Source organism: Chiloscyllium plagiosum, unplaced genomic scaffold, assembly GCF_037043375.1.
Source record: "Chiloscyllium plagiosum isolate Xiang-an unplaced genomic scaffold, Cpla_swu_hap1 HiC_scaffold_36, whole genome shotgun sequence".
Taxonomy (NCBI): domain Eukaryota; kingdom Metazoa; phylum Chordata; class Chondrichthyes; order Orectolobiformes; family Hemiscylliidae; genus Chiloscyllium; species Chiloscyllium plagiosum.
Genome location: NW_028270174.1, coordinates 40,203,142 through 40,229,987, shown reverse-complemented (window position 1 = coordinate 40,229,987; position 26,846 = coordinate 40,203,142). Strand labels below are relative to the sequence as shown.

General features: G+C 42.2%; 1 protein-coding gene across 1 annotated transcript in view; it reads right to left on the bottom strand.

Annotated features, from left to right (window-relative positions):
* cetn4 (centrin 4) overlaps positions 1 to 26,809 on the bottom strand; it is a 32,620-nt gene extending 5,811 nt beyond the window's left edge. Inside the window, exons 1-4 of the mRNA XM_043674055.2 lie at positions 26,655 to 26,809; positions 9,894 to 10,049; positions 4,253 to 4,381; positions 4,003 to 4,140 (exon numbers count right to left, since the gene is read on the bottom strand). Coding sequence (XP_043529990.1) covers positions 4,003 to 4,140; positions 4,253 to 4,381; positions 9,894 to 10,049; positions 26,655 to 26,657 — 426 coding nt within the window. The 5' untranslated portion in view covers positions 26,658 to 26,809. The remainder of the gene's footprint in view (positions 1 to 4,002; positions 4,141 to 4,252; positions 4,382 to 9,893; positions 10,050 to 26,654) is intronic.
* Positions 26,810 to 26,846: the final 37 nt, after the last annotated feature.

Sequence of the window (26,846 nt, the reverse complement as noted above, 5' to 3'; positions counted from 1 at the left end):
ACACTGTTCAGGTGAAGCATACCTATTCTGAACACTGCTCTGTTGGTCAGAGAAACAGTCCCAATACCCAGAAATTTGAACTTTTCCTTTTTACATTTACCAATCACACAATTATTCTTCATCTTATTAATACAGTAAACTCAGGAAGAAATCCTGAGATCACTCATCCTGAGGTCTTCTTAATTTTATCTCCTAATTCCAGGACCCCAGCTGGCTTCACTACAACCATGAATGTCTTGCTGTTTTACTTTTCTTTCTCAAAATAATTTGCTCAATTACAGTACTTACACTGCAACTTGGAGATCTCAACCCTGTAGGACACTCTGCAAAACAATTATCTGTCTGTGATGCTCACTGGAATCCTCAATTGCTAATGTCATGGTATTTCATATCTGCTGCTTGTATTAACAACTATGAATACTATGGTGTCCAGGCATTGCTCATAGCTCATTTCCTTCAAATGATCACAACTTATGCAATCATTCAGAACTGCCTACTTAACTGTCAGTTCAATATTCTCAAGGGATCCTACATTACCTCCAGATTACACAGACTGACTTCTTTTTCTCAATTGTTCACTCAGCGTACCTCCTGGAAATGTATTCGAGGAATCCTTCAGCCTCACACGTAAGAAGTTCCCAGTAGATACACATCAAAGGTGCAAGACAAGAGAGATTTAAGGATTTGCATGAATCTTTGAAGATGGACAGATGGACAAAGAATTATTAAAACAGATATGTCTCCTTATGTAGCCCAAAGTCCTAAGTACAAAAGCTAGGAAAATTAGTTTGGCCTCAGCTGTAATACTGTTTAAATCTGGGAGAAAGGGAGGACTGCAGATGCTGGAGATCAGAATCAAAAAGTGTGGTGCTGGAAAAGCACAGCCGGTCAGGCAGCATCCAAGGAGCAGGAGAGTCGATGTTTAGAGCATAAGCTCTTCATCATTCTTGATGAAGAGTTTATGCTTGAAATGTTGACTCCCCTGCTCCTCAGATGCTGCCTGACTGGCTGTGCTTTTCCAGCACCACACTTTTTGACTACTGTTTAAATGTGTCCATCACATTCTAGGAAGGCTGTGATAGATTTAGAGACACTACAGAAATGATTTAGTATAATATACAAGGGATTGCAATTGGGTGGATAGGTTGGAAAATTTGGACTTGCTCTCTTTAGAGCAGAAAGAGTTAAAGACTGTTTAAAAATGAGAAGAGTTTACAGAATAAGCAAAGGATGGGTTTCTAATAACTAATGCATTAATAACCAGAAGGCACAGATTTTAAGGTAGTTAGCAAAAAAAATCAAAGGCTTCACAAGGAAAAGTCTTATTTAGAAGAGGGGTTAGGATTTGGAACATGTTGTTAATAGGATGGTGGATACGTATTCAATCGTAGCCTCAAGAGGGAATTGGGTACACACCTGAAGGAAAGAAAATGCTGCAGAGACATAGGGGAAAGAAAAAGCAGGGAAATTGCATTAGCGGGATGGTTCTACAAAGGAACTAGCACAAAAGGCCAAATGGACTTATTCTGTACTGCACTGTTCTATGATTTCATGATGACACCAACTTTGAAAGAGTGAATACAAAACATGAAGCTAAAGTAGAATTATAGTGCAGCCTGTAGGTGCACTCAGCATAAAACGGCAGGATGTGGGTTATCAACCACAATTCCCCAAATTATGAACTTTAGATTACCAGTAGCTAACTAACCAAATCATGATTGGGGAGCAGGGAGGGTGGAGCAGGAAATTAAAGAAAGTAAACGTCACCATCTAATAATGACACCTGCAATTGTAAGAGCTAGTGGTGTAGGAGGCGCTCACACGAAGAGAAATTTGCTCCAGAAAACTCAATGCTTGCCCTTCACAACGTTGTTAGTGTGTAACAAAGAAAGAGTTACTGAAAAATAAATCAGAAGAATCAACAAAATCAAGCAGTAAGAGTGAAAACGTCTAAGATATTAAGGTAAGGAGAAACAAATGGAAAGAACATATGGTGAGAGGAAAGAAGTGTGACAAAAAGAAAAATGTTTCATAAGAATAAGCAAAGTACAAATTGGGAAACAATGATAAATCAAACACTGGGCAGAATCCTTTAGGGGTCTGATTAACATGACCATTGGCGAGATGTGTAGCATTATCAGGCAACAAGGAGGGCAAGGTCCAGCTTGATGTCAAGATCATTTTGCTCCATCTTTTATGCTTTTCACAAGCAGTGTGGCAACATTCTTGCTTAGCAACAGTAACATACCTACGGATGGTCATTACTACTTGTTAAGCACCTTAAAAATACCACAACTTAAATCATTTATGTGCAGATACCCACTTACCAAATTCAACAAACAGCAAGAAGTCAGGAAAAGTCGTCAAGGAAATGGATACAGCTCACCACTTGCTCTAAATAACTTTCACATTGGAAACCAGGCACCAGGCACGGTCCATAGGCAGCAGCCATGAATACACAACAACTAACATTGTCATCTGCCATAGCCCAGTCTTGAAGAACCTCATGGCAGATATCCAATTCACTTACAAGTCCCTTTTGCACTTCAATGCTATAATCACAGGATGCCCTGGCAGCTATCATCGTAATGCTGCAGCAAGGACACTCCAAGCTTGGTTACATGCACCCAGCTAATGGACTGGACCAGGCTGCATTTCCAGGCCCCTCCCTTGCTGTCATAGCATTTATTCACACTGAGACCACCTTGATCCTAAAAACCTCCCTGCCTTGCATTTCCTTGCCTTTTTGTGCTTTACTCCCTCAACCAGAGACACCAACTTCATATGTTTAGTGTCTTGCCTTATTCACATCGGGAGTCTCAACACAATATCAAGGACAGCAGACTCAACTCTGGGCAGTTAGCTTGGATCTCTCCTCATAAAGAGCAAACCAAACGACTGGCAGCACACTACCATTCAGACTCTATTGTGCCCTGTTATGGACAGTTTTACTTCTGGAATGAAAGAGGCAGGTATTACAGATGATGAGAATGAGTGGCACAGCACTTATTTTCTGTGCAGGTGGAGAGAGATCCCGAGTCAGTGCATAGAGGCATGCAGGGTGAGTGCTGGCGGGGATTGGTTGGGTGAGAGTGATCAGGGAAGATGTAGCAGAAAATAGTTACAGTTATAGAGCATGAGCCTTGGTCGGAGAGATGGATTGAGTCTGAGGTATCAAAGAGAAGATGGTGAACCTTACTCCATTGGAGTAGAGGAAGACATTCTCTTCTTCTCACAGAGCTATGCAGTCCTCCAGACAGCTGAAACTACTTTAACCAGAGTGGCAACTCGGACCAAGCAAGCATAGACTGGTGTCCTACTGCTGGTCCTGAGAAGAAAGAAATCGCACTTAAACACCTATACCAGTCCAGGACCCTGTCTGCAAAGCAAGTTCCCTGCTGCCATATCCAGGGAAAAAGTTAGCAACTGTGCAGGGCAGCTCCAGATTGATAGGTGAACAACAGGATTTTTAATAAGACACTGACACCCAGAATGACAGTGAATTCTGGGATATCTGTTGATTGGCAAGTCATTCCAAAAATGATGCATGGTAACATGGTGGAAAATAGAAGGGATGGATGCTATGGGGTGGGGCAGGTAATTAATGAGGTGTGTTTTACAAGATCATGTGAGATAACTTCCTAGGCTTCATGTCAACAAACCACCTCCCCAAAAGCTTGATGCAAGTCAGGCTTAGCCTAAATGCAAATAATGAATAGCGAAGAAAAGCAGAAAAGAGAAAGAATTAGAGGAATTAAGTTTGAAAAAACTGACTATGAAAAGTAAAGCGGTGACATATTTTGGTTCATGCATTTGCTACATCTCTTAATTTTTAAGTCAGTTGGCCATCCTTCCAGCCAAATAATCGTCAGTCAGTATGTACTGCAAGTGAAAAAAAATTTAAGACTGAATTTTGAGCCTTGATAATGTCTTAAATACTACATCCATGTGGCTAATACAAGTAATAGCTTACTACCCAGATAAAATATTGTTAAAAATTACCTGCAATTCCTCATCAGTTAGATTTTCACCCAATTCTTTTGCAACTCTCTTAAGGTTCTTGAATGATATTTTGCCAGTGCCATCATCATCAAACAACCGAAATGCTTTCAAAATCTCTTCTTTGGAATCTTTCTCACTCTGAGATAAATGAAGTGGTAAACTAGTTTAATCAGATTCTTGATTAACCTCTCACTACTAGTAAGATCTGAACAATAATTCTGATTGTTTATAAACGTATATAACACCTCACCATTTTCTGAGTCATCATAGCTAAGAAGTCATTGAAATCAATGCTACCAGATCCTTCTTTGTCAATATCTGAAATCATCTTTCTTATTTCTTCTTTTTTAGGTTCAAATCCCAATGCACGCATGGCAACCTAAAAATAAAGTTATCAAAAATTATCACAAGTTATCATTCAACTTTATAATACTGATGCAATTGGCCAGATCTTCTGACCCAAATTTATGGAATTCAGGTGAAGGTGACACAAGTATGTTTTAAACGGCAAAGTGCAATATGACTGAAGCATTTCATGTCTTAACAGTTGGGAGTGGTGAGAGTGAGGACCAGGGACTGCTGGGAAGGTAAATTAATCCTTTAAAAACTTAGCTTGTGAATAGGTGGGGCATGCGCTGAGTAGGAGTGGATGCAGGACGGCTGAGTAAGTGAGGTAGTATATTTAAGCAGTTGCTTTATACGAAACACTACTTCAGTAGTATCTCCCACCCATCCTCCTCCTCTAATCAGTAAAAGGTGCCGTGTGCCAATTTGGTAAGGTTACTAGTTTATTTTTCCAGTAGTCTCTGTGGGAATTCAGAGCAGTGGGAATAGATGTTAGGGCAGTTGCATGCTCCACCTGTAGAATGTGGGAGGTAAGGGTCACCACTAGTGTCCCTACTGACTTCATTGGTGGTAAGTGCACCTAACTCCAGCTCCTTGGAGACCATGTTAGGGAACTGGGGCTGGAGCAGGATGAACTTCAGATCATTTGGGAGGCTGAGGAGGTAATTGAGAGGTGTTACAAGGAGGTAGTCACACCTCAGGTACAGGAGAAAGGTAGATTGGTTACAGTCAGGGGACGGAAAGGGAACAGGCAGAGATCTCTTGCGGCTAGTTTTGGATACTGTTGGGGAGAGGGAGAACGACATACTAGGGGCAAGCCATGGGATGCAGGTCTCTGGCACAGAATCTATCCCTGTCGCTCAGAAGGGAACGGGGCAGCAGAATAGAACATTAGTCATTGGGGATTCCATACTAGGGGGACAGATAGGAGATTCTGTGCCAACAAGAGACTCATGGTTGGTGCGTTGCTTCCCAGGTGCCAGGATTCGTGATGTCTCGGATTCGGTGTTTGGGATCGTTAAGGGGGAGGGGGAGCAACCCCAAGTCCTGGTCCGCATAGACACTAACGACATAACAAAACGATGGGGATGTAAGGCAAAAATTCAAGGAGCTAAGGTAGAAGCTTAGAGCTAACACAAACAATTGTTATCTCTGGTTTGTTACCCATGCCACATGTTAGCAAAGTGAGGAATAGGGGGAGAGAGAGCAGTTGAACACATGGCTACAGGGTTGGTGCAGGAGGGATGGATTCAGATACCTGGATAATTGGGGATCATTCAAGGGTAGGTGGGACCTGTACAAACAGGATGGTCTACACCTGAACTAGAGGGGTACCAATATCCTGGGTGGGGGATGTTGGGGACATGAGAAATTGTTGGCAGGTAGGATCAAGGAAAACCCTAAACCTTTCTACAGGTGTGTCAGGGATAAAAGGATGCCGAGAGTAAGGTTAGGGCCAGTCAAGGACAGCAGTGGGAAGTTCTGCGTGGAGTCTGAAGAGATAGGCAAGGCGCTAAATGAATATTTTTCAATCAGTATTCACACAGGAAAAAGATAATGTTGTCGAGGAGATAAACGAGATACAGGCTGTTAGATGAGGTGGGATTGAGGTTCATAAAGGAGGTGTAAGCAATTCTGGAAAGTGTGAAAATAGATAAGTCCCCTGGGCCGAATGGGATTTATCCTAGAATTCTCTGGGAAGCCAGGGAGGAGATTGCAGAACCTTTGGCTTTGTGTTTTTATGTCGTCACTGTCTACAGGAGTAGCGCCAGATGACTGGAGAATAGCAAATGTTGTCCCCTTGTTCAAGAAGTTAAGTAAAGACAACCATGGTAAATGTAGACCAGTGAGCCTTCCTTCAGTTGTGGGTAAAGTGTTGGAAAACGTTATAAGGGATAGTCCTTTCTATATTGTTATAAATTCTAAGTTGATTAGGGATAGTCAACATGGTTTGTGAGGGATAGGTCATGCCTGACAAACCATGTTGAGTTCTTTGAGAAGGTGATCAAACAGATAGATGAGGGTAAAGTGGTGGTTGTGGATTTCAGTAAAGCATTTGATTAGGTTCGTCATGGTAGGCTATTGCAGAAAATACGGAGGCTTGGGTTTGAGGGTGGTTAGCAGTTTTGATCAGAAATTGGCCAGTTGTAAGACGACAGAGGGTGGTGGTTGATGGGAAATATTCATCCTAGAGTCCAGTTACTAGTGGTGTACAGCAAGGATCTGTTTTGGGGCCACTGTCATTTTTATAAATGTCATGGATGAGGGCACAGAAAATTTGCACATGACACAAGCGTTGGTGGAGCTATGGACAGTGCGGAGGATGTTGCAGGTTACAGAGAGACATAGGTAAGCTGCAGAGCTGGGCTGAGAGGTGGCAGATGGAGTTTAATGCCAAGAAGTGTGAGGTGATTCACTTAGGAAGGAGTAACAGGAATAGACTGCTAGGCTAATGGCAAAATTCTTGGTAGTGTGGATGAGCAGAGAGATCCTGGTGTCCATGTGCAAAGATCCCTAAAAGCTGCCATCCAGGTTGATAGGTTTTTTAAGATGATGTACGGTGTGTTTTTTTTATTGGTTGAGGCATTGAGTTTCGGAGCCATGAAGTCATGCTGCAGTTGTACAAAACTCTGGTGCAGCCCTACTGCATACAGTTCTGGTCGCTGCATTATAGGAAGGATGTGGAAGCATTGGAAAGGGTGCAAAAAAGACTTACCAGGATGTTGCCTGGTATAGAGGGAAGGTCTTATGAGGAAAGGCTGAGAGACTGGAGGCTGTTTTCGTTAGAGAAGAAGATTAAGAGGTGACATAATCAAGTCATACAACATGATCAGAGGATTAGATAGGGCGGACAGTGAGAGCCTTTTTTATTTGATGGTGATGGCTAGCAAGAGGGGACATAGCTTTAAATTGAGGGGTGACAGATATAGGGCAGAGGTAGATTCTTTACTCAAAAAGAGTAGTTAGAGCGTGGAGTGCCTACCTGCAACAGTAGTAGACTCGCCAACGTAAAAGGGCATTTACATGGTCATTGGATAAACATATGGATGATAATGAAAATGTGTAGGTTAGATGGGCTTCAGATTGGTTTCACAGATCAGCATAACATCGAGGGCTGAAGGGCCTGAACTGCGCTGTAATATTCTATGTTCTAGAAACCAACTGAAAGGCATTTTGATTTCTATCTAATCCAGGAATGATGTTGTTAATCCTACTTTACAATTTTGAATGTTAAACAGGAGACACCCAATCTAGTATTTTGGCTCAGCAACCAATTTTGAGTTTATACAGCTCAGCATTTTACATAACATGATATGCTTTTGAACCATAGTAACTGGCATAGTTTAAGGAGCAGTGATTGTTCAATCTTCACTGTGAGAGAAGATCAGTCAAAACATTTAGGTGCAAGGAGATAGTTTAAGCTTCAGCAATGACTATGCATGCTGAGTACCTTTCTTCACCAGTACCATCCAGCACACTAATGTCAATTTTTAAGAAAAATCACATTCCAAGTAGTTTTTTTGTACTAAATGTATAGATTGCAGTGATGAATTAGTTACATTGGCAGCATCAATATGATGCATTATCATGAAGGTCAAACGACTGTCAATAATTACATTTAATTAAAAGTTGTCAAATTTTATTTTAAAAAATAGTCAAAATCATTTGATTTAAAAAAGTACTATAATCTGTACACAGGTATTAGTGAGGTTCAAGGGGATGTTGGGCCCAAAACTAACCTTAAAGTTGAGCATATAATTCCAATTTACATTATAGTACAATATTGAGAGGCTGCATTATCAAAATGCTATTCAAACATTAAGACAATAATAGATCTTAAAAATCCCATTTCATCTTGAGATGCAATAAGATGCAATATAAAATCAACTCAGAAGCAAACATTATTGTTCTTGTACAGTTTGCACAAACAAAACCTTTCTACTGAGGTAGCTGTGATTTCCCTGAACTGTTCTGTACTCCTTCTTTAGGACAATAATTATATTTGCTTCTGTTAATAGTCAAATCTCCTGGGAGCTTCCCAAAATCTTTTAATCTCTGGGCTTTCCAATTTAAAGTCAATCCTTGATTATCCTGAACCCAAAACAAGCTAATGGCTCTGAATATTTATCCTACTGGCTATAAACCACATAGTAAAAACAAATCTCCCATCAACACTCAGGAGCCCCTGCTCTCTAACACATATTGGATTAGATCACTGCTCCGGGAGGACTGTCTCATATAGTTTTTTTTAAGAAATCACCGGTCAGGCAAGTAGTCAACCCCATATGATACTATTCTAAAATTCAAAATCTAAGAATGATTTTAATATGTTCAGGTGAATATTATGTACAGTTCTTCATGAAGATGTGAACACATTGGAGACTGTGCAGAAGAGATTTGCAAGAATGGCTCCAGGGATGAGAACCTTCAGTTATGAAGTTAGATTAGCAAAGTTGGTACTGTTTCCTTTGGACAGGAGAATGCTTCCAGACCTGGAGTGTTTGGTTAGAAATCTTCAGTCTATTAAAAAGCTGAGAAAGTCTAAGCTTTCAGTTTTGAGAGTATCCATGTAAGAAGAGTTTACAGTTCATAGCAAAGAGCTAGAAGACAATCAGCGATTTCAAACTTAAACATTAAACATATAGAGTTGTAATTTATCTCGATTTGAATCACAGTAAGTTGATGATTTTGGAGAATACATGAGAGTTTGTTTTATTGTGTTTCATTTAAAATATTTCAAACTGTGTCTAGATTATTTGTTTTTCATCTTTTGTGGAATAAATATCTGCTCTGTGACACAATAAACTTCGACTATGTTTCAACAAATGACCACTGGATGTAGGTTTGGCGGCTGAACTGGAAGGTTTGTTTTCAGACGTTTCATCACCATACTAGGTAACATCTTCAGTGAACCCCCGGATGAAGCACTGGTGGTATAGTCCGTTTACTATTTATGTGTTTGGGTTTCCTTGGGTTGGTGATGTCATTTCCTATGGTGATGTCAGTTCCTGTTCTTTTTCACAGGAAGTGGTAAATGGGATCCTTGTCAATGTGTTTGTTAATAGAGTTCTGATTAGAATACCATACATTTACCAATCCCTGAGCAAAAGAACAGGACATGATATCACCATAGGAAGTGATGTCACCATAGGAAGTGACATCACCAACCCAAGGAAACCCAAACACATAAATTGAAAGCTGGCTACACCACCAGTGCCTCATCCCGAAGCTCACTGAAGATGTTACTTCGTATGGTGATGAAACATCTGAAAACAAACCTTCTAGCTCAGTGAGCATACATACATTGAGAGCCTCAACTGAGCTACAAATCTTCTCAAAACTTGCCAAATAACCACTGGATTAACATATAATCTATGATGGCATATTTCATTCCGGAATCTGACTTGTCCGTATTAACAGACACCATATGTTTTATTAATTGTTTGCTCCACCTGCACTGCCACTTTTAATGTCATATGCGTTGTGTGTTTTTAAATGATTACTAAATATTGCATAACAGTGATGATTGTATTATTTTAAAGTACCTTGATTTCCTTTACATCAATAGTTCCAGAACCATCAGTATCAAACAAATCAAAAGCCTCACGAATTTCTTGCTTTTGTTCCTCTGTTAGATCAGGTCTTGGCCCAGCCCTTTTGCGTTGTGATGATCCAATGCCAGTTTTCCTAAAACTTGATGCCTAAAGACAATTTTTGAAAAACAAATTGTGATTGATATGTGTTTTTAAATGCCGATGATTTGCACAAACAGAACCTACTTGCACTCTTTTAATATAGCCACGGAGACATACAGCACAGGTGCCCATAAGGATCCTTACCAACTTTTACAGATGCACCGTAGAAAGCATGCTATCTGGATGTATAATGGCCTGGTAAAGCAACTGCGCTGGCCAGGACTGTACAAAACTACAGAAGCTGGGTGTGCACAACCCAGACCATCATGGAAGCCATGGACTCCACTGACACATCCCATTGCTGCAGAAAGGCTGCCAACATCATCAAAGACTCAACCCACCCCTGTAATGTTCTCCTACAACCTCTTCCACTTGAATACAGAAGCTTGAACACGTACAACTGCTGGTTCAAAAACATCGTCGTTCCTGCCGTTATTAGACTAATGAATGTACTCTCTAACTTCAAATAATGCTGATCTTGCTAATATTTATCTTGCCTCATTTATATCCTATATATACACAACACAACCTGTATGTCTTACTCTTAAATGTTTGCACCCTATGATCTGTACAACCATGAATACTATGATCTGCCTTTACTGCCCGTAAACAAAGCTTTTCACTGTACTGAAGTAAGCGTGACAATAAATCAATCAGGTGATCATTCATTTCATGCATCTTTCAGCTCTTTGCTACCATTACAGCTCACTGGGGGACCACACTGGAAATCAAAGCCCACTATTCCAAGAGTTGTCACAGAAGTTGAAGATGCATAAGAGTTCCCAATTGCCTGTCTTTTAAGATTCAAGTTGACAAAAACCATCAACCAGGTTAATAATCTTAACAAGTGTTACTATTTATTATAAATAAATAGGATCTAACCACAGGTAATCGATACGGACCATCACAATATAAGTCCAATAGTTAAAACACAGCCTCCTTACAAAACTGCCTATTCACAAAGACAGACATAAAAAACTTGGGTGCTAAGGGTAGAAGGGGAAAACTAGAACAGCATTGAGATGATCCTTTTGGACTGGACATCCTGTTCATCGATCAATCTCTCCCCCTCTCTCACTTTCTTCAAGTTGTCTTTCACTTCCTTCCAGGAGGCTCAGAACAACTGACTCACAAACTAGAATATCTCAGACATTGGTTAAAAGTCACAACTTATAGCAACTGGTGAGGGAAAATAAATTGGCTTTCTTAGAGTGTACTTTTGTTACTGCAGAAATAATAGCCTTTTCTTTTCCAAATGTCAAAAGCTTCTACTACCTTGGTCCCACCCACAAGCTGTACAGCTACTTGGGAGTCAACATATTGTGTCAGTAGGCAGATGGCGTTTGATATCAGCAACTGGTTAATATTCCACAAATCAATTGGCCACTTGTTTCCAACTGAACTACATTTGGTACACACTCCCTGGCTCATGGTCACCTACAACTAAACAGCCCCCAACTAATAGAACAAATAAGAGTGTAAACAGTTTAAACAATGTAAACAGTGTAAACAATGTGTGCCGGTAGACTTACTTTATAAAGTACAGTAATCCCTTTACAATCCTTGATTTTTAAAACATTCCATTTCCCATTTCAATCCCCAATTAAAAATACAGAAGAATAAGAACATTGTTCTGCTGTAAAGACTATCTAAAACTAACTTTGTCCTGGTCTCTTCCCAAAACATCAAATCTCTCTCAGACCCAAATATGTACTCTTCCCTTAAAACAGTCCCTGTTTCCCAAAACTATCTTGCATAAAAGGATTGCTTCAAATCTCCCTTCTTCCTGTCAGTGATGGTTTTAAATTGAAGGACTTTCACACAGAGGAAAGCATCTTTCATTATTCATTTCATCTAAGTTCTTCATAACTTAAAAAAAATTACATCTTCCTTCAGTCTTTTCTGCTACAGTCAAAATAGTCCCAATATCTTGAGACTCTGCTGACAACCATGTTTTGCCACCTTTACAATACTAGCTATATCTAATTAGTGTGTTCCAAGTATAGGTACACAATCCTTTATCCAAAATGCTCAGGACCAGCTGGTTTGCAGAATTTGGAATCGTCTGAATTCCAGAATAAGTAATAGTTCAACTGAAATTTAAAAAAATCTTACAGCAGACTCACTGTAAGTAAAGGGCCCTGAGACAGAATTGAGGCCTGGCAGTGTTGGGCCACTTCCCCCCATATTGCATCTGAGTGACATGCATCGAGTGGGTGTGGAGTTGGGTTAACTGTTGTATGCCAAACAACCTTGTTAATGATGTAAAAATTTCACAAAACAACTTCAGATTTTGGAGCTTTTCAGATTTCGGATAAAGGGTTTTATTGTGCTTAAATGAGTTATATACTGACATCAATCACAAATTGTACATTGATTCCCCAAACCCAATGCTGAACTTAAATAAAAATTATCAAGTTTACTTCAAAACCGGTTTGGTATAAACTTTTTTTAAAATCCATTCACAGGACATGAACAAGACTGGCCAGGCCAGTGCTTATTGCTGATGCCTAATTGCCCAGAGGTTAACCACATTGCTGGGGTCTGGAGACACATGTAAGCCAGACCAGAAAAGAATGGTAGACTTCCTTCCCTAACAGATATTAGTGAATCACTTAGATTTTTTTGGACAATTATCAACCTTTTTTAATCTCCAATTTTTATTGAATTCAAATTCTAACAACTGTCATGGTGAGATTTGATCCTGTATCCCCAGGACATTACCTGGGTCTGCGAATTAATAGTCTAGTGATAATCCCATTAGGCCATCACCTCCCCATATAAGTGTATGGTACAAAATGCACATCTTATGTTTTGTTCTTTTCATTAACCATGAGCCATATGTTTATAATAGGGGTGAGTAGTAAATCAGAGGTTCAGACTAATGCTTTGGAAACATGGGTTCAAATCTCACCATGGTTGCTACTGAAATTTAAATTCAATAGACTGAAAGCTATCAGTTGTTGTAAAATCTAATCTGGTTTATTAATGTCCTGTATAGAAGAAAATCCACCATGCCTAAATGCTCTAGCTTACATATGACTGCACAGCCACAGTATATGGTTGACTTTTAACAGCTGCCTGAAATGCCTTAGGAAGCCACACATTCAAGTGCAACTCAAGATAAATGTTCTAGGTGCAATAAGTGCTAGCCTTGCCAGTGACACCCATATCCTTTGAAAATTTTTTAAAAATTGGAAACTAAAATGAGCCTAATGGCATTTTAGATTGACAAATAAAAACTGATCACATCTGCTACGTATTTAAACTAAAGTGGAAAGGTAATGGGAATCCACACCTGAAAATAGTGGAAAGGGAAACAAGGACAAGATCAAAGACAGAACTGAAAGTAAGAAAAATGAACAGCAGAGAATTCAAGCAGTAGTGCAATGTAAAGGTGGACAACACTAAAAATGTTAAGACAAGAAGACTTAAAGTCTTGTGTCTTAATATGTGAAACACTTGCAATAAAGCGGATGAATTAGCTGCACAAATAGATATAAATGCAATAGATATGATATAGTTGGGATTGTGGAGAAATGGCTATAAAGGTGCCCTGAGATGGGAAGTGAATACCCAAGAAGAGAAGAAAAGGAGATGGGATAGCAAAGCTAGTTAAAAGAGTACATCAACACAGACAAAGGCAAACAGTTAAAGAGTACATGGAGGAAATGCAACAATTGTTCATTCATGTCTGGATGAACAGAAATAAATTGGGAAAAGTGAAATGGCCATGGCAAATTTCCAGGGGAAATTAAGGATGGTATAAGACTCAAAGAGAGGCATACAGATTGGCCTAGAAGAGAGGCAGACCTGGATTTCAGAAAAAGAATATTAAAGGATTAATTAAGAAAGGAAAAATCAAGTACAAGAGTAAGCTTGCAGGAAACATACAAACTGACTGTAAAAACTTCTAATTTAGGTAAAGAGGTAAAGATTAATAAAGACAAACATAGGTCCCTGAGGAAACAGGAAAAGCTACAATGGAGAAATGAAGAGTTGGAGACCAATTAAACATATATTTTGATTCTGTCTTCACAAAGAAAGATGCTAATAATGTGCCAAAAATGTTGGGAACACATGGTGTGACAATATAAACTTCAAAACTTCAACAGCTTCATGGATTGAAAGAATCAGAAATAACTCTTTCTGGAATAAATTAATTCCCCGAGATGAAAGGGACAAGGAGTTAAAGGAATTAAAAGCTATCCACTGTCATCTCTTTAAGTAATGCTACCCAGTTTATCAAGCATGGCTTACACCTCATACCATTATAGTTTCCTCCAATTAGGTTCATGACCCTAATTAAAAATTAATTAACCATCCCTAGGAAAGGGTTGAAAGAACATAAACAAGCTGTTTCCTGGGAAAAAGGGGATAATACTGCTCAATAACCTGCTGACTCAGGACAAATGGGCAATTAAGCGAATGTGAGGACTGCAGATGCTGGAGATCAGAGGCCAGATTACAGTGGTGCTGGAAAAACACAGCAGGTCAGGCAGCATCCGAGGAGCAGGAAAATCGACGTTTCAGGCAAAAGCCCTTCATCAGGAATGAGGCTGGTAGCCTCCAGGGTGTAGAGATAAATGGGAGGGGGGTGGGGCTGAGGAGAAGGTAGCCAAGAGTACAATAGGTGGATGGAGGTGGGGATGAAGATGATAGGTTGGAGAGGAGGGTGGAGCAGATAGGTGGGACGGAAGATTGGCAGGTAGGACAGGTCATGAGGACGGTGCTGAGCTGGCAGGTTGGAACTGGGGTAAGCTGGGGGGAGAAGAAATTAGGAAACTGGTGAAGTCCACATTGATGCCCTGGGGTTGAAGCGTTCCAAGGCAGAAGATGAGGCGTTCTTCCTCCAGGCGTCGGTGGTGAGGGAGTGGCGGTGGAGGAGGCCCAGAACCTGCATGTCCTTGGCAGAGCGGGAAGGGGAGTTGAAATGTTTGGCCATGGGGCAGTGGGGTTGATTGGTGAGGGTGTCCCGGAGATGTTTCCTAAAGTTCTCTGCAAGAAGGCGTCAAGTCTCCCCAATGTAAAGGAGACTGCATTGGGAGCAACGGATACAATAAATGAAATTGGTGGTGGGGTCCGTTTGGAGGTGATGGAAATGTCTGTGGATGATGCAGTTTATGTGGAGGTTGGTAGGGTGGAAGGTGGGGACCAAGGGGGTTCTGTCCTTGTTGCAGTTGGAGGGATGGGGTTTGAGGGCCGAGGTGCGCGACGTGGATGAGATGCGTTGGAGTGCATCTTCAACCATGTGGGAAGGGAAATTACGGTCTTTAAAGAAGGAGGTCATCTGGTGTGTTCTGTGGTGGAAATGGTCCTCCTGGGAGCAGATACAGCAGAAACAGAGGAATTGGGAATATGGAATAGCATTTTTGCAGGAGGTAGGGTAGGACAAGGTGTAATCCAGGTAGCTGTGAGAGTCGGTGGGTTTGTAAAAATTATCAGAGTTAAGTCGATCGTCATTGATGGAGATGGAGAGGTGCAAGAAGGGGAGGGAGTTGTCAGAGATGGTCCAGGTGAATTTAAGGTCAGGGTGGAATGTGTTGGTCAAGTTGTTGAACGGCTCAACCTCCTCGCGGGAGCAAGAGGTGGCGCCAATGCAGTCAACAATGTAGCGGAGAAAGAGTGGGGAGTAGTGCTGGTGTAACTAAGAAAGATTTGAGGAGAAAGTGAGGTCTGCAGATGCTGGAGATCAGAGATGGAAATGTGTTTCCGACGCCCCTCCCCCAAATCCCTCCTCCCTATCTTTTATCTTAGCCTGCTGGACCAACTTTCCTCATTCCTGAAGAAGGGCTAATGCCCGAAATGTCGATTCTCCTGTTCCCTAGATACTGCCTGACCTGCTGCGCTTTTCCAGCAACACATTTCCATAACTAAGAAAGATGACTGTTCTATGTAGCCAACAAAGAAACAGGCATAGCTGGGGCCCATGGTTACCCCTTATGTCTGGAGGAAGTGGGAGGATTCAAAGGAGAAACTGTTAAGGGTGAGGACCAGTTCAGCCAAACGAATGAGAGTGTATGTGGAAGGGTACTGGTTGGGACGTTGGGATAGGAAGAAACAGAGGACGTGGAGGCCCTGGTGATGGCGGATGGAGGTTTGGATGTCCATGGTGAAGATGAGGCGTTGGGGGCCAGGGAAACAGAAGTCTTGGAGGAGGTGGAGGGCGTGGGTGGTGTCTTGAACATATGTGAGGAGTTCCTGGACGAGGGGGGAATAGGATAGTATCGAGGAAAGTGGAGATGAGTTTGATGGGGCAGGAGCAGGCTGAGACAATGGGTCGGCTGGGGTGGTCAGGCTTGTGGATCTTGGGAAGGAGATAGAATCGGGCAGTGCGGGGTTCTTGGACTAGGAGGTTGGAAGCTGTGGGTGGGGGCTCTCCTGAGGTGGTGAGGTTGTGTATGGTCTGGGAGATGATGATTTGGTGATGGGGGGGTGGGGTCATAGTTGAGGGGCCACTAGGAGAAGGTGTCTTTGAGTTGGCACCTGGCTTTTAAGACTGTCTGTAAGAAGGAATGCTCTGAAGTAAAGGGTTAATTGCAGGACAGGCAGTAACAAACGGACTCAAAACCCTGAATGTAACAAGGAACAGGGAAGCTATTTCTCATAAGGCGGTTAGCTACAGACTTGAGGTCTCCAAAAGTATAAACAACATTGGGGATGAAAGAATTATCACTAATGTCACACCACAAACTTGAAAGCGAGAAAATTCTATAAGAATCTAACACCAGAACAATTCAGCAGCAGAACTCCAAAGAATGACACTGCACAAGGATTGAACTTTGGACAGTTCCAGAAATGGACACTGTTGGTTGAATCGTAGCTAAATTCCACTATTAAGCGGGCAATATCCAAATTGAGTTGAGACCTAACTTGCTTAACATGTCATATTTTGGTTGCTACATGTAATAAAGTTTAAACCACTGTTTCAGTATTTGCTTGTCTTTGAGATTTCTTATTAAGTAGCTGAATTAATGGTAGTTTGTAGTGATTTACAAACAATGGTCCAGTGAGACACAGGAACAGAAGGAAATCGATTTTATTAGGATTTTGGTGTTGCTGAAATTGATGGGATGAGAGGCTGACAAATCCCCATAGTCTGACAATCTATTTAAGGAGTACTTAATCTACTTAGAGTACTTTTGGAAGTGGCCCTAGAAATACTGGATGCATATTGATCATTTTTCAAGATTCCATGAACTCTGAAACAGTTCCTTTGGATTGTAGGAAAGTTAATGTAACCCCACTGTTTAAAATAAAGTAGGAAAAAACAGGGAATTATAGACCACTTAGCATGACATTGGTCATAGGGAAAATGTTCATTATGAAATGTTCATTATTAATAGCAAAGCATTTGGAATGCAGAAACAGGATCAGATAGAATTCGCATGGACTTATTTCAAATGGAGAGGGAGGATCGAACGAAGGCACAGCATTCAGTGGAGATCATATGGATGGCACTGAGGAACAATAAAGGATTTTAAACTGTAATAGTATTATGAAGCAGCTCTGAAAGCTATATTGTATAATTTCAGTAATTAGGCAAGTGTGTGGCAATAGCAGAGTAATTTTAGAGTCATAGAGATGTACAGCATGGAAACAGACCCTTCGGTCCAACCTGTCCATGCCGACCACATATCCCAACCCAATCTAGTCCCACCTGCCTGCACCTGGCCCATATCCCTCCAAACCCTTCCTATTAATATACCCATCCAAATGCCTCTTAAATGTTGCAATTGTACCAGCCTCCGCCACATTCTCTGGCAGATCATTCCATACACGTACCACTCTCTGCATGAAAAAGTTGCCTCTTAGGTCTCTTTTATATCTTTCCCCTCTCACCCTAAACCTATGCCATCTAGTTCTGCACTCGCCGACCCCAGGGAAAAGACTTTGCTTATTTATCCTATCCATGCCCCTCATAATTTTGTAAACCTCTATAAGGTCACCCCTCAGCCTCCGATGCTCCAGGGAAAACAGCCCCAGCCTGTTTGGTCTCTCCCTATAGCTCAAATCCTCCAACCCTGGCAACATCCTTGTAAATCTTTTCTGAACCCTTTCATGTTTCACAACATCTTTCCGATAGGAAGGAGACCAGAATTGCAGGCAATATTCCCACAGTGACCTAACCAATGTCCTGTACAGCCGCAACATGACCTCCCAACTCCTGTACTCAATACTCTGACCAATAAAGGAAAGTATACCAAACACTTTCTTCACTATCCTATCTACCTGCGACTCCACTTTCAAGGAGCTATGAATCTGCACTCCAAGGTCTCTCTGTTCAGCAACACTCCCTAGGACCTTACCATTAACTGTATAAGTCCTGCTAAGATTTGCTTTCCCAAAATGCAGCACCACGCATTTATCTGAATTAAACTCCATCTGCCACTTCTCAGCCCATTGGCCCATCTGGTCCAGATCCTGTTGTAATCTGAGGTAACCCTCTTCGCTGTCCACTACACCTCCAATTTTGGTGTCATCTGCAAACTTACTAACTGTACCTCTTATGCTCGCATCCAAATCATTTATGTAAATGACAAAAAGTACAGGATCCTTGTGGTACTCCACTGGTCACAGGCTTCCAGTCTGAAAAACAACCCTCCACCACCACAATCTGTCTTCTACCTTTGAGCCAGTTCTGTATCCAAATGGCTAGTTCTCCCTGTATTCCATGAGATCTAACCTTGCTAATCAGTCTCCCATGGGGAACCTTGTCGAACGCCTTACTAAAGTCCATATAGATCACATCCACTGCTCTGCCCTCATCAATCTTCTTTGTTACTTCTTCAAAAAACTCAATCAAGTTTGTAAGACATGATTTCCCACGCACAAAGCCATGTTGACTATCCCGAATCAGTCCTTGCCTTTCCAAATACATGTACATCCTATCCCTCAGGATTCCCTCCAACAACTTGCCCACCACTGAGGTCAGGCTCATCGGTCTATAGTTCCTTGGCTTGTCTTTACTGCCCTTTTTAAACAGTGGCACCAGTTTGCCAACCTCCAGTCTTCCGGCACCTCACCTGTGACTATCAATGATATAAAGAGGTCCAGCAATCACGTTTCTAGCTTCCCACAGAGTTCTCGGGTACACCTGATCAGGTCCTGGAGATTTATCCACTTTTAACCGTTTCAAGATATCCAGCACTTCCTCCTCTGTAATCTGGACATTTTGCAAGATGTCACCATCTATTTCCCTACAGTCTATATCTTCCATATCCTTTTCCACAGTAAACACCGCTGCAAAATATTCATTTAGTATCGCCCCCATTTTCTGTGGCTCCACACAAAAGTCGCCCTGCTGATCTTTGAGGGATTCTGGATCAGTGGTGCTGGAACAGCACAGCAATTCAGGCAGCATCCGACGAGCAGCAAAATCGACGTTTCGGGCAAAAGCATCTGCAGTCATTGTTTTTACCTCGTTGATCTTTGAGGGACCCTATTCTCTACCTGGTTACCCTTTTATCCTTAATACATTTGTAAAAACCCTTTGGATTCTCCTTAATTCTATTTGCCAAAGCTATCTCATGTCCCCGTTTTGCCCTCCTGATTTCCCTCTTAAGTATACTCCTACTTTCTTTATACTCTTCTAAGGATTCACTCAATCTATTCTGTCTATACCTGACATATGTTTGCTTCTTTTTCTTAACCAAACCCTCAATTTCTTTAGTCATCCAGAATTCCCTATACCTACCAGCCTTCCCTTTCACTCTGACAGGAATATACTTTCTCTGGATTCTCATTATCTCATTCCTAAAGGCTTCCTATTTTCCAGCCATCCCTTTACCTGCGAACATCTGCCCCCAATCAGCTTTTGAAAGCTCTCGCCTCATACCATCAAAATTGGCCTTTCTCCAATTTAGAACTTTTAGATCTGATCTATCCTTTTCCATCACTATTTTAAAACAAATAGAATTATGGTCGCTGGCAAAGTGCTCCCCCACTAACACCTTAGTTACCTGCCCTGCCTTATTTCCCAAGAGTAGGTCTAGTTTTGCAACTTCTCTAGTAGGTACATCCACATACTGAATCAGAAAACTGTCTTGTACACACTTATGAAATTCCTCTCCATCTAAACCTTTAACACTATGGCAGTCCCAGTCTATGTTTGGAAAGTTAAAATCCCCTACCATAACTATCCTATTATTCTTACAGATAGCTGAGATCTCCTTACAAGTTTGTTTCTCAATTTCCCTCTGACTATTGGGGGGTCTATAATACAATCCCAATAAGGTGATCATCTCTTTCTTATTTCTCAGTTCCACTCAAATAACTTCTCTGGATGTATTTCCGGGAATATCCTCCCTCAGCACAGCTGTAATGCTATCCCTTATCAAAAATGCCACTCCCCCTCCTCTCTTGCCTCCCTTTGTATCCTTCCTGTAGCATCTGTATTCTGGAACATGAAGCTGCCAGTCCTGCCCATCCCTGAGCCATGTTTCCGTAATTGCTATGATATCCCAGTCCCATGTTGCTAACCATGCTCTGAGTTCATCTGCCTTCCCTGTTAGGCCCCTTGCATTGAAATAAATGCAGTTTAATTTATTAGTCCCACCTTGTCCCTGACTGTTTGACTCACTTCTGTTCTCAGCTGTATCTGATATTATTAATGGAGGATTTTAGCTTTAATATAGATTGGAAAAGATGGACAAGCAAGGTAATTAATTTCTGGAATATGTTTGAAAGAGGGCGCTGGGAAGAGAGTTGGGGGATTATTGGGAGCCCTGCCTTCTCCCTTCCATTCCACATACCAACCCTTCCTTCCAGCTACTAACTGGATTCTGGATTTATTCCTCCCATTGACTAACCAGGTCGTACGCACTACCTGTGTTCACCTATCTCTACGTCACCATTCCACCCCTCTCCCCATCCCAACCCACTTTATCTGCAGCTGCCCCTATCCCCACCTCCATTCCTGAAGAGTTATACCCAAAATGTTGACTTCTCCACTTCCTGATGCTGCCTGGCTTGCTGGGTTCTTCCAGCCTCCTGCTTGTCTACTTTGGATTCCAACATCTGCAGCTTGTTTGTCTCAAACCATGATCTAACTACATGAGAAACATGCTTCAGGCACTAATTAGTCTAGTTCTGCATTTTGAATCAAACGAATATCAGCATTCCTGATGAAGGGCTTATGCTCAAAACTTTGATTCTCTTGCTTCTCAGATGCTGCCTGACCTGCTGTGCTTTTAGAGCTCCGCACTCTTGAATAAATATCAGTATCCATTGTGTGATGGGGTGGAAATGTCAGGAATTGGCTGAGGAGGACCACGGAGACAGCACTTCAATATGTTTAACATATTGATTTATGAGCTGTGGGAAGGCAGTGAATGCAAATCAACGCAAATCAACAGAATGTTTCCTTGCCCAAACTTGGTTCGATACCACAGACTTAGAACATAGAACATAGAAGAATACAGCGCAGTACAGGCCCTTTGGCCCTCGATGTTGCGCCGATCCAAGCCCACCTAACTTATACTAACCCACTATCCTCCATATACCTATCCAATGCCCGCTTAAATGCCCATAAAGAGGGAGAGTCCACCACTGCTGCTGGCAGGGCATTCCATGAACTTACGACTCGCTGAGTGAAGAACCTACCCCTAACTTCAGTCCTATATCTACCCCCCCTTAATTTAAAGCTATGCCCCCTTGTAATACCCAACTCCATACGCGGGAAAAGGTTCACACTGTCAACCCTATCTAACCCCCTAATCATCTTGTACACCTCAATCAAGTCACCCCTAAACCTTCTTTTCTCTAATGAAAACAGCCCCAAGTGTCTCAGTCTTTCCTCATACGATCTTCCTTCCATACCAGGCAACATCCTGGTAAACCTCCTCTGCACCCGTTCCAGTGCCTCCACATCCTTCCTATAGTATGGCGACCAAAACTGCACACAATATTCCAGATGCGGCCGCACCAGAGTCTTATACAACTGCATCATGACCTCAGGACTCCGGAACTCAATTCCTCTACCAATAAAAGCCAGTACGCCATATGCCTTCCTCACCGCACTATTTACCTGGGTGGCAACTTTCAGAGATCTGTGTACATGGACACCAAGATCCCTCTGCTCATCCACACTACCAAGTATCCGACCATTAGCCCAGTACCCCATCTTTTTGTTATTCTTCCCAAAGTGAATCACCTCACACTTAGCTACATTGAATTCCATTTGCCACCTTTCTGCCCAGCTCTGCAGCTTCTCTATATCCTGCTGTAACCTGCCACATCCTTCCTCACTGTCAACAACTCCTCCGACTTTCGTATCATCCGCAAACTTGCTCACCCAACCTTCTAACCCCTCTTCCAGGTCATTTATAAAAATGACAAACAGCAATGGTCCCAAAACAGATCCTTGCGGAACACCGCTAGTGACGGCACTCCATGAAGAAACTTTGCCATCAACTACTACCCTCTGTCTTCTTCCATCCAGCCAATTCCTAATCCAAACCTCCAACTCACCCTCAATGCCATATCTCCGTATTTTCTGCAGTAGCCTACCATGGGGAACCTTATCAAACGCCTTACTAAAATCCATATATACCACATCTACCGCTTTCCCCTCATCAACCTCCTTCGTCACCTTTTCAAAGAATTCAATAAGGTTTGTGAGGCACGACCTGCCCTTCACAAAACCATGCTGACTATCCTTGATCACATTATTCCTATCCAGATGTGCATAAATCCTATCCCTTACAATTCTCTCTAAGACTTTGCCCACAACAGAAGTGAGACTCACCGGCCTATAGTTACTAGGGTTATCCCTCCTCCCCTTTTTGAACAAGGGAACCACATTTGCTATCCTCCAGTCTTCTGGCACTACTCCTGTAGACAAAGAGGACATAAAAATCAAGGCCAATGGCTCTGCAATCTCCTCCCTTGCTTCCCAGAGAATCCTAGGATAAATGCCATCAGGCCCAGGGGACTTATCTATTTTCACCTTTTCCAGGATTTCCAACACCTCTTCTCTACATACCTCAAAGCCATCCATTCTACTTATTTGTGACTCAGTATTCACATCGACGACAATGCCCTGTTCCTGAGTAAATACTGAAGAAAAGTATTCATTCAGTGTCTCCCCAATCTCTTCCGCCTCCACACGCAACTTCCCACTACTATCCTTGACTGGACCTATTCCTACCCTAGTCATTCTTTTATTCCTAACATACCTATAGAAAGCCTTAGGGTTTTCCCTAATCCTACCGACTAAGGACCTTTCATGTCCCCTCCTTGCTGCTCTTAGCTCTCTCTTCAGGTCCTTCCTGGCTACCCTATAACTCTCAATCGCCCCAATTGAACCTTCACGTCTCATCTTGAGATAGGCCGCCCTCTTCCATTTAACAAGGGATTCCAATTCCTTATTAAACCACGGCTCCCTCGCACGACCCTTTCCTCCCTGCCTGACAGGTACATAATTATCAAGGACACTCAATAGTTGCTCCTTGAACAAGCTCCACATATCATTTACACTCTTGCCTACTTTTCCAAGCCACACATCCTAAGTCATGCCTCACTGCATCATAATTTCCCTGACCCCAGCTATAACTCTTGCCCTGTAGTACACACTTATCCCTCTCCATCACGAGAGTAAAAATCACCGAATTATGGTCACTATCCCCAAAGTGCTCACCTACCTCTAATTCTAACACCTGGCCTGGTTCGATACCCAGAACCAAATCCAGTATGGCCTCACCTCTTGTTGGCCTGTCTACATATTGTGTCAGGAAACTCTCCTGCATACATTGAACAAACACTGACCCATCTAACGAACTTGAGCTATAGCTTTCCCAATCAATATCAGGAAAGTTAAAGTCCCCCATCACAACCACCCTATTACTGTCACTCATCTCCTGAATCACCTTCCCTATCCTTTCTTCTATGTTTCTAGGACTATTGGGAGGCCTGTAAAAGACTCCTAACAGGGTGACCTCACCTTTCCTATTCCGAACCTCAGCCCAAACTACCTCAGATGGCAAGTCCTCATCCATCGTCCTTTCCACCACTGTAATACTATCTTTGACAAGCAATGCCACACCTCCCCCTCTTTTACCCCCACCTCTGATCCTACTAAAACATTTAAATCCTGGAAGCTTCAACAGCCAATCCTGTCCCTGTTCTACCCATGTCTCCGTAATAGCCACAACATCGAAGTCCCAGGTACCAACCCACGCTGCAAGTTCACCTACCTTATTTCGTATACTTCTTGCATTGAAGTATACACACTTCAAGCCACTTTCCTGTTTACAGACACCCTCCTTGGAAATTGATGCCATGTTCCTAACCTCCCTACACTCCAGGCCCTGCACCCTGAAGCTACAATCTGGGTTCCCATGCCCCTGCAGAGTTAGTTTAAACCCCCCCCAAGAGCACTAGCAAACCTCCCCCCAAGGATACTGGTGCCCCTCAGGTTCAGGTGTAGACCATCCTGTTTATAGAGGTCCCATCGTCCCCAGAAAGAACCCCAGTTATCCAAAAACCGGAATCCCTCCCTCCTGCACCATCCCTGTAGCCACGCATTTAAGTGTTCTCTTTCCCTATTCCTCGAATCTCTATCACGTGGCACGGGTAACAAACCAGAGACAACAACTCTGTTCGTTCTAACTCTGAGCTTCCAACCTAGCTCCCTGAAAGCCTGTCTAACATCCTCGGCACTCCTCCTACCTATGTCGTTGGTGCCAATATGGACCACGACTTCGGGCTGCTCCCCCTCCCCCTCCAGGACCCGGAAAACACGATCAGAGACATCACGTACCCTTGCACCTGGGAGGCAACATACCAAACGTGAGTCTCTCTCGTTCCCACAAAACCGCCTATCTGTGCCCCTAACTATCGAGTCCCCAATTACTACTGCTCTGCTCTTCTTCACCCTTCCCTTCTGAGTAACGGGGACAGGCTCCGTGCCAGAGACCTGAGCCCCGTTACTTACCCCTGGTAAGTCATCCCCCCCACAAGTATCCAAAACGGTATACTTGTTCTTGAGGGGAATGGCCGCAGGGGGTCCCTGCACTGGCTGCTTCCTCCCAGTCCCCCTCACTGTCACCCATCTATCTGCCATCTTTGGAGTTACTACTTCCCTATAACTCTGATCTATGACCCCCTCTGCCTCCCGAATGATCCGAAGTTCATCCAACTCCAGCTCCAGTTCCCTAACACGGTCTTGGAGGAGCTGGAGATGGGTGCACTTCCTGCAAGTGTAATCGGCAGGGACGTCGATGGCATCCCTCACCTCATACATGTTGCAGGAGGAACATTGCACTGCCTTCACTGCCATCCCTCTAAAGCTAACTTTTATTTTAAAAAAAAACTGGGTCTAAAGAATACAACAAGCAAAATTCAGCACTTACCTACTTACCACAACAGGTGTTATTATTAACTTATGGAGTTAAGTTGAAGATTTCAATGAGTACTAGCTATTGTACACTAATTTCTGGTGGTCATCATAATCAGGTTGTTCTGTGAATGCATGACTAATCTATGAGAGTAGTCTCCCACCTCTGGCACCAGTCCCCAGATGTTAGTGAGGGAAATTATTTTTAAATTGACTGGCTAGGTATGCCTTTGGAATGTTCTGAGTTCATGTCAAGTTTAGTTTGGCGCTTATTTTGCTTTGCAACTTAAGCGACTGAGTGATTTGCAGGGATACTTCAGAGAAATACTACTCGTCTGATTCCTCAGGCCTCTTCACTCGTGGAGTGGCCTCCTTGGAGTAGCTTTGTCTCATTTACTCTGCATTTGATTTAAGGTTTCCTGAAGAATCCAAATCATGTATACAGTACATTGTTCTGGTTAGATACAAATCTATCTTTACTTTGGAATTTGGTCATTTTTTTTTAAATTCCAGAAGCTGATGGACACCAAACACAACAGCTTCAAAAGACATTGGCCTTGTAGGGAGGGCAGGTTTTTTTTCCCCAAAGCCATATTAGTGAACTAGTTGTCTTCTTACAAATAAGCAATTTATTTCCAAATCTTCAAAGTACATAACTACAATTTCTCAAACTACCACATTCTCCATGTTACTAGGCCAAAAGTTTATAATCCAGAACACCTTATACCAACTATTGTCCAAAAAAAAAACAGCCGTTTTTCTGAAGTTGTAAATAGAGCTGCTTCGTATAAAATGACAATTTGCACATTAAGGCGTTTGAAAGTTTAAAGCTGGGACTCATATGACATGGTTGCTTTCGCCTCAACTTTCAATAAAGGGATCATTCGAGAGACTGAAATTTGGCATGCCCATTTGATCGAGTGAATCATAACCAATATTTTGGATCTGTAAATATTTAACTGAAAGTATAACTTATTTTCCTGTAAAGTAAAATTCTGTTTTAAAGCCTATTAACATAGGCTAAATTTGATTTGATTTGATTTGACTTGACTTAGCCGAAACTTGCAGTAGTAGATTTAATTATGAATTACACACCAAGAAACAAGGGTCCACTTATTGAAATCAATAAATCCTTCTGGATAAAGAATAGTTAACTGGACCAGGAGCTCTCAGTGGGCACCTCTGACACGTTTTATAAAGTGGAGGAAAGTGAAAACTAATTATTCAGTAAATTACTGAATAAATAATCAACCCAATAGGGAACCCAACCTTACCATTGTCCGAAGCAAGCAGTTAAACTATATAAAACAAAACCCGAAGCTGATATCTTGCGCCGACCGTTTTATCTTTCCAACGTAAACAAACTCTCGAGGACCTCACTTCGTTTCCCAGACAAACGGACACTCAGTCGTCAACAATCGGGGCGAGCGCGCTGACGTCACCTTAACCGGCACCCCAGCTGACCA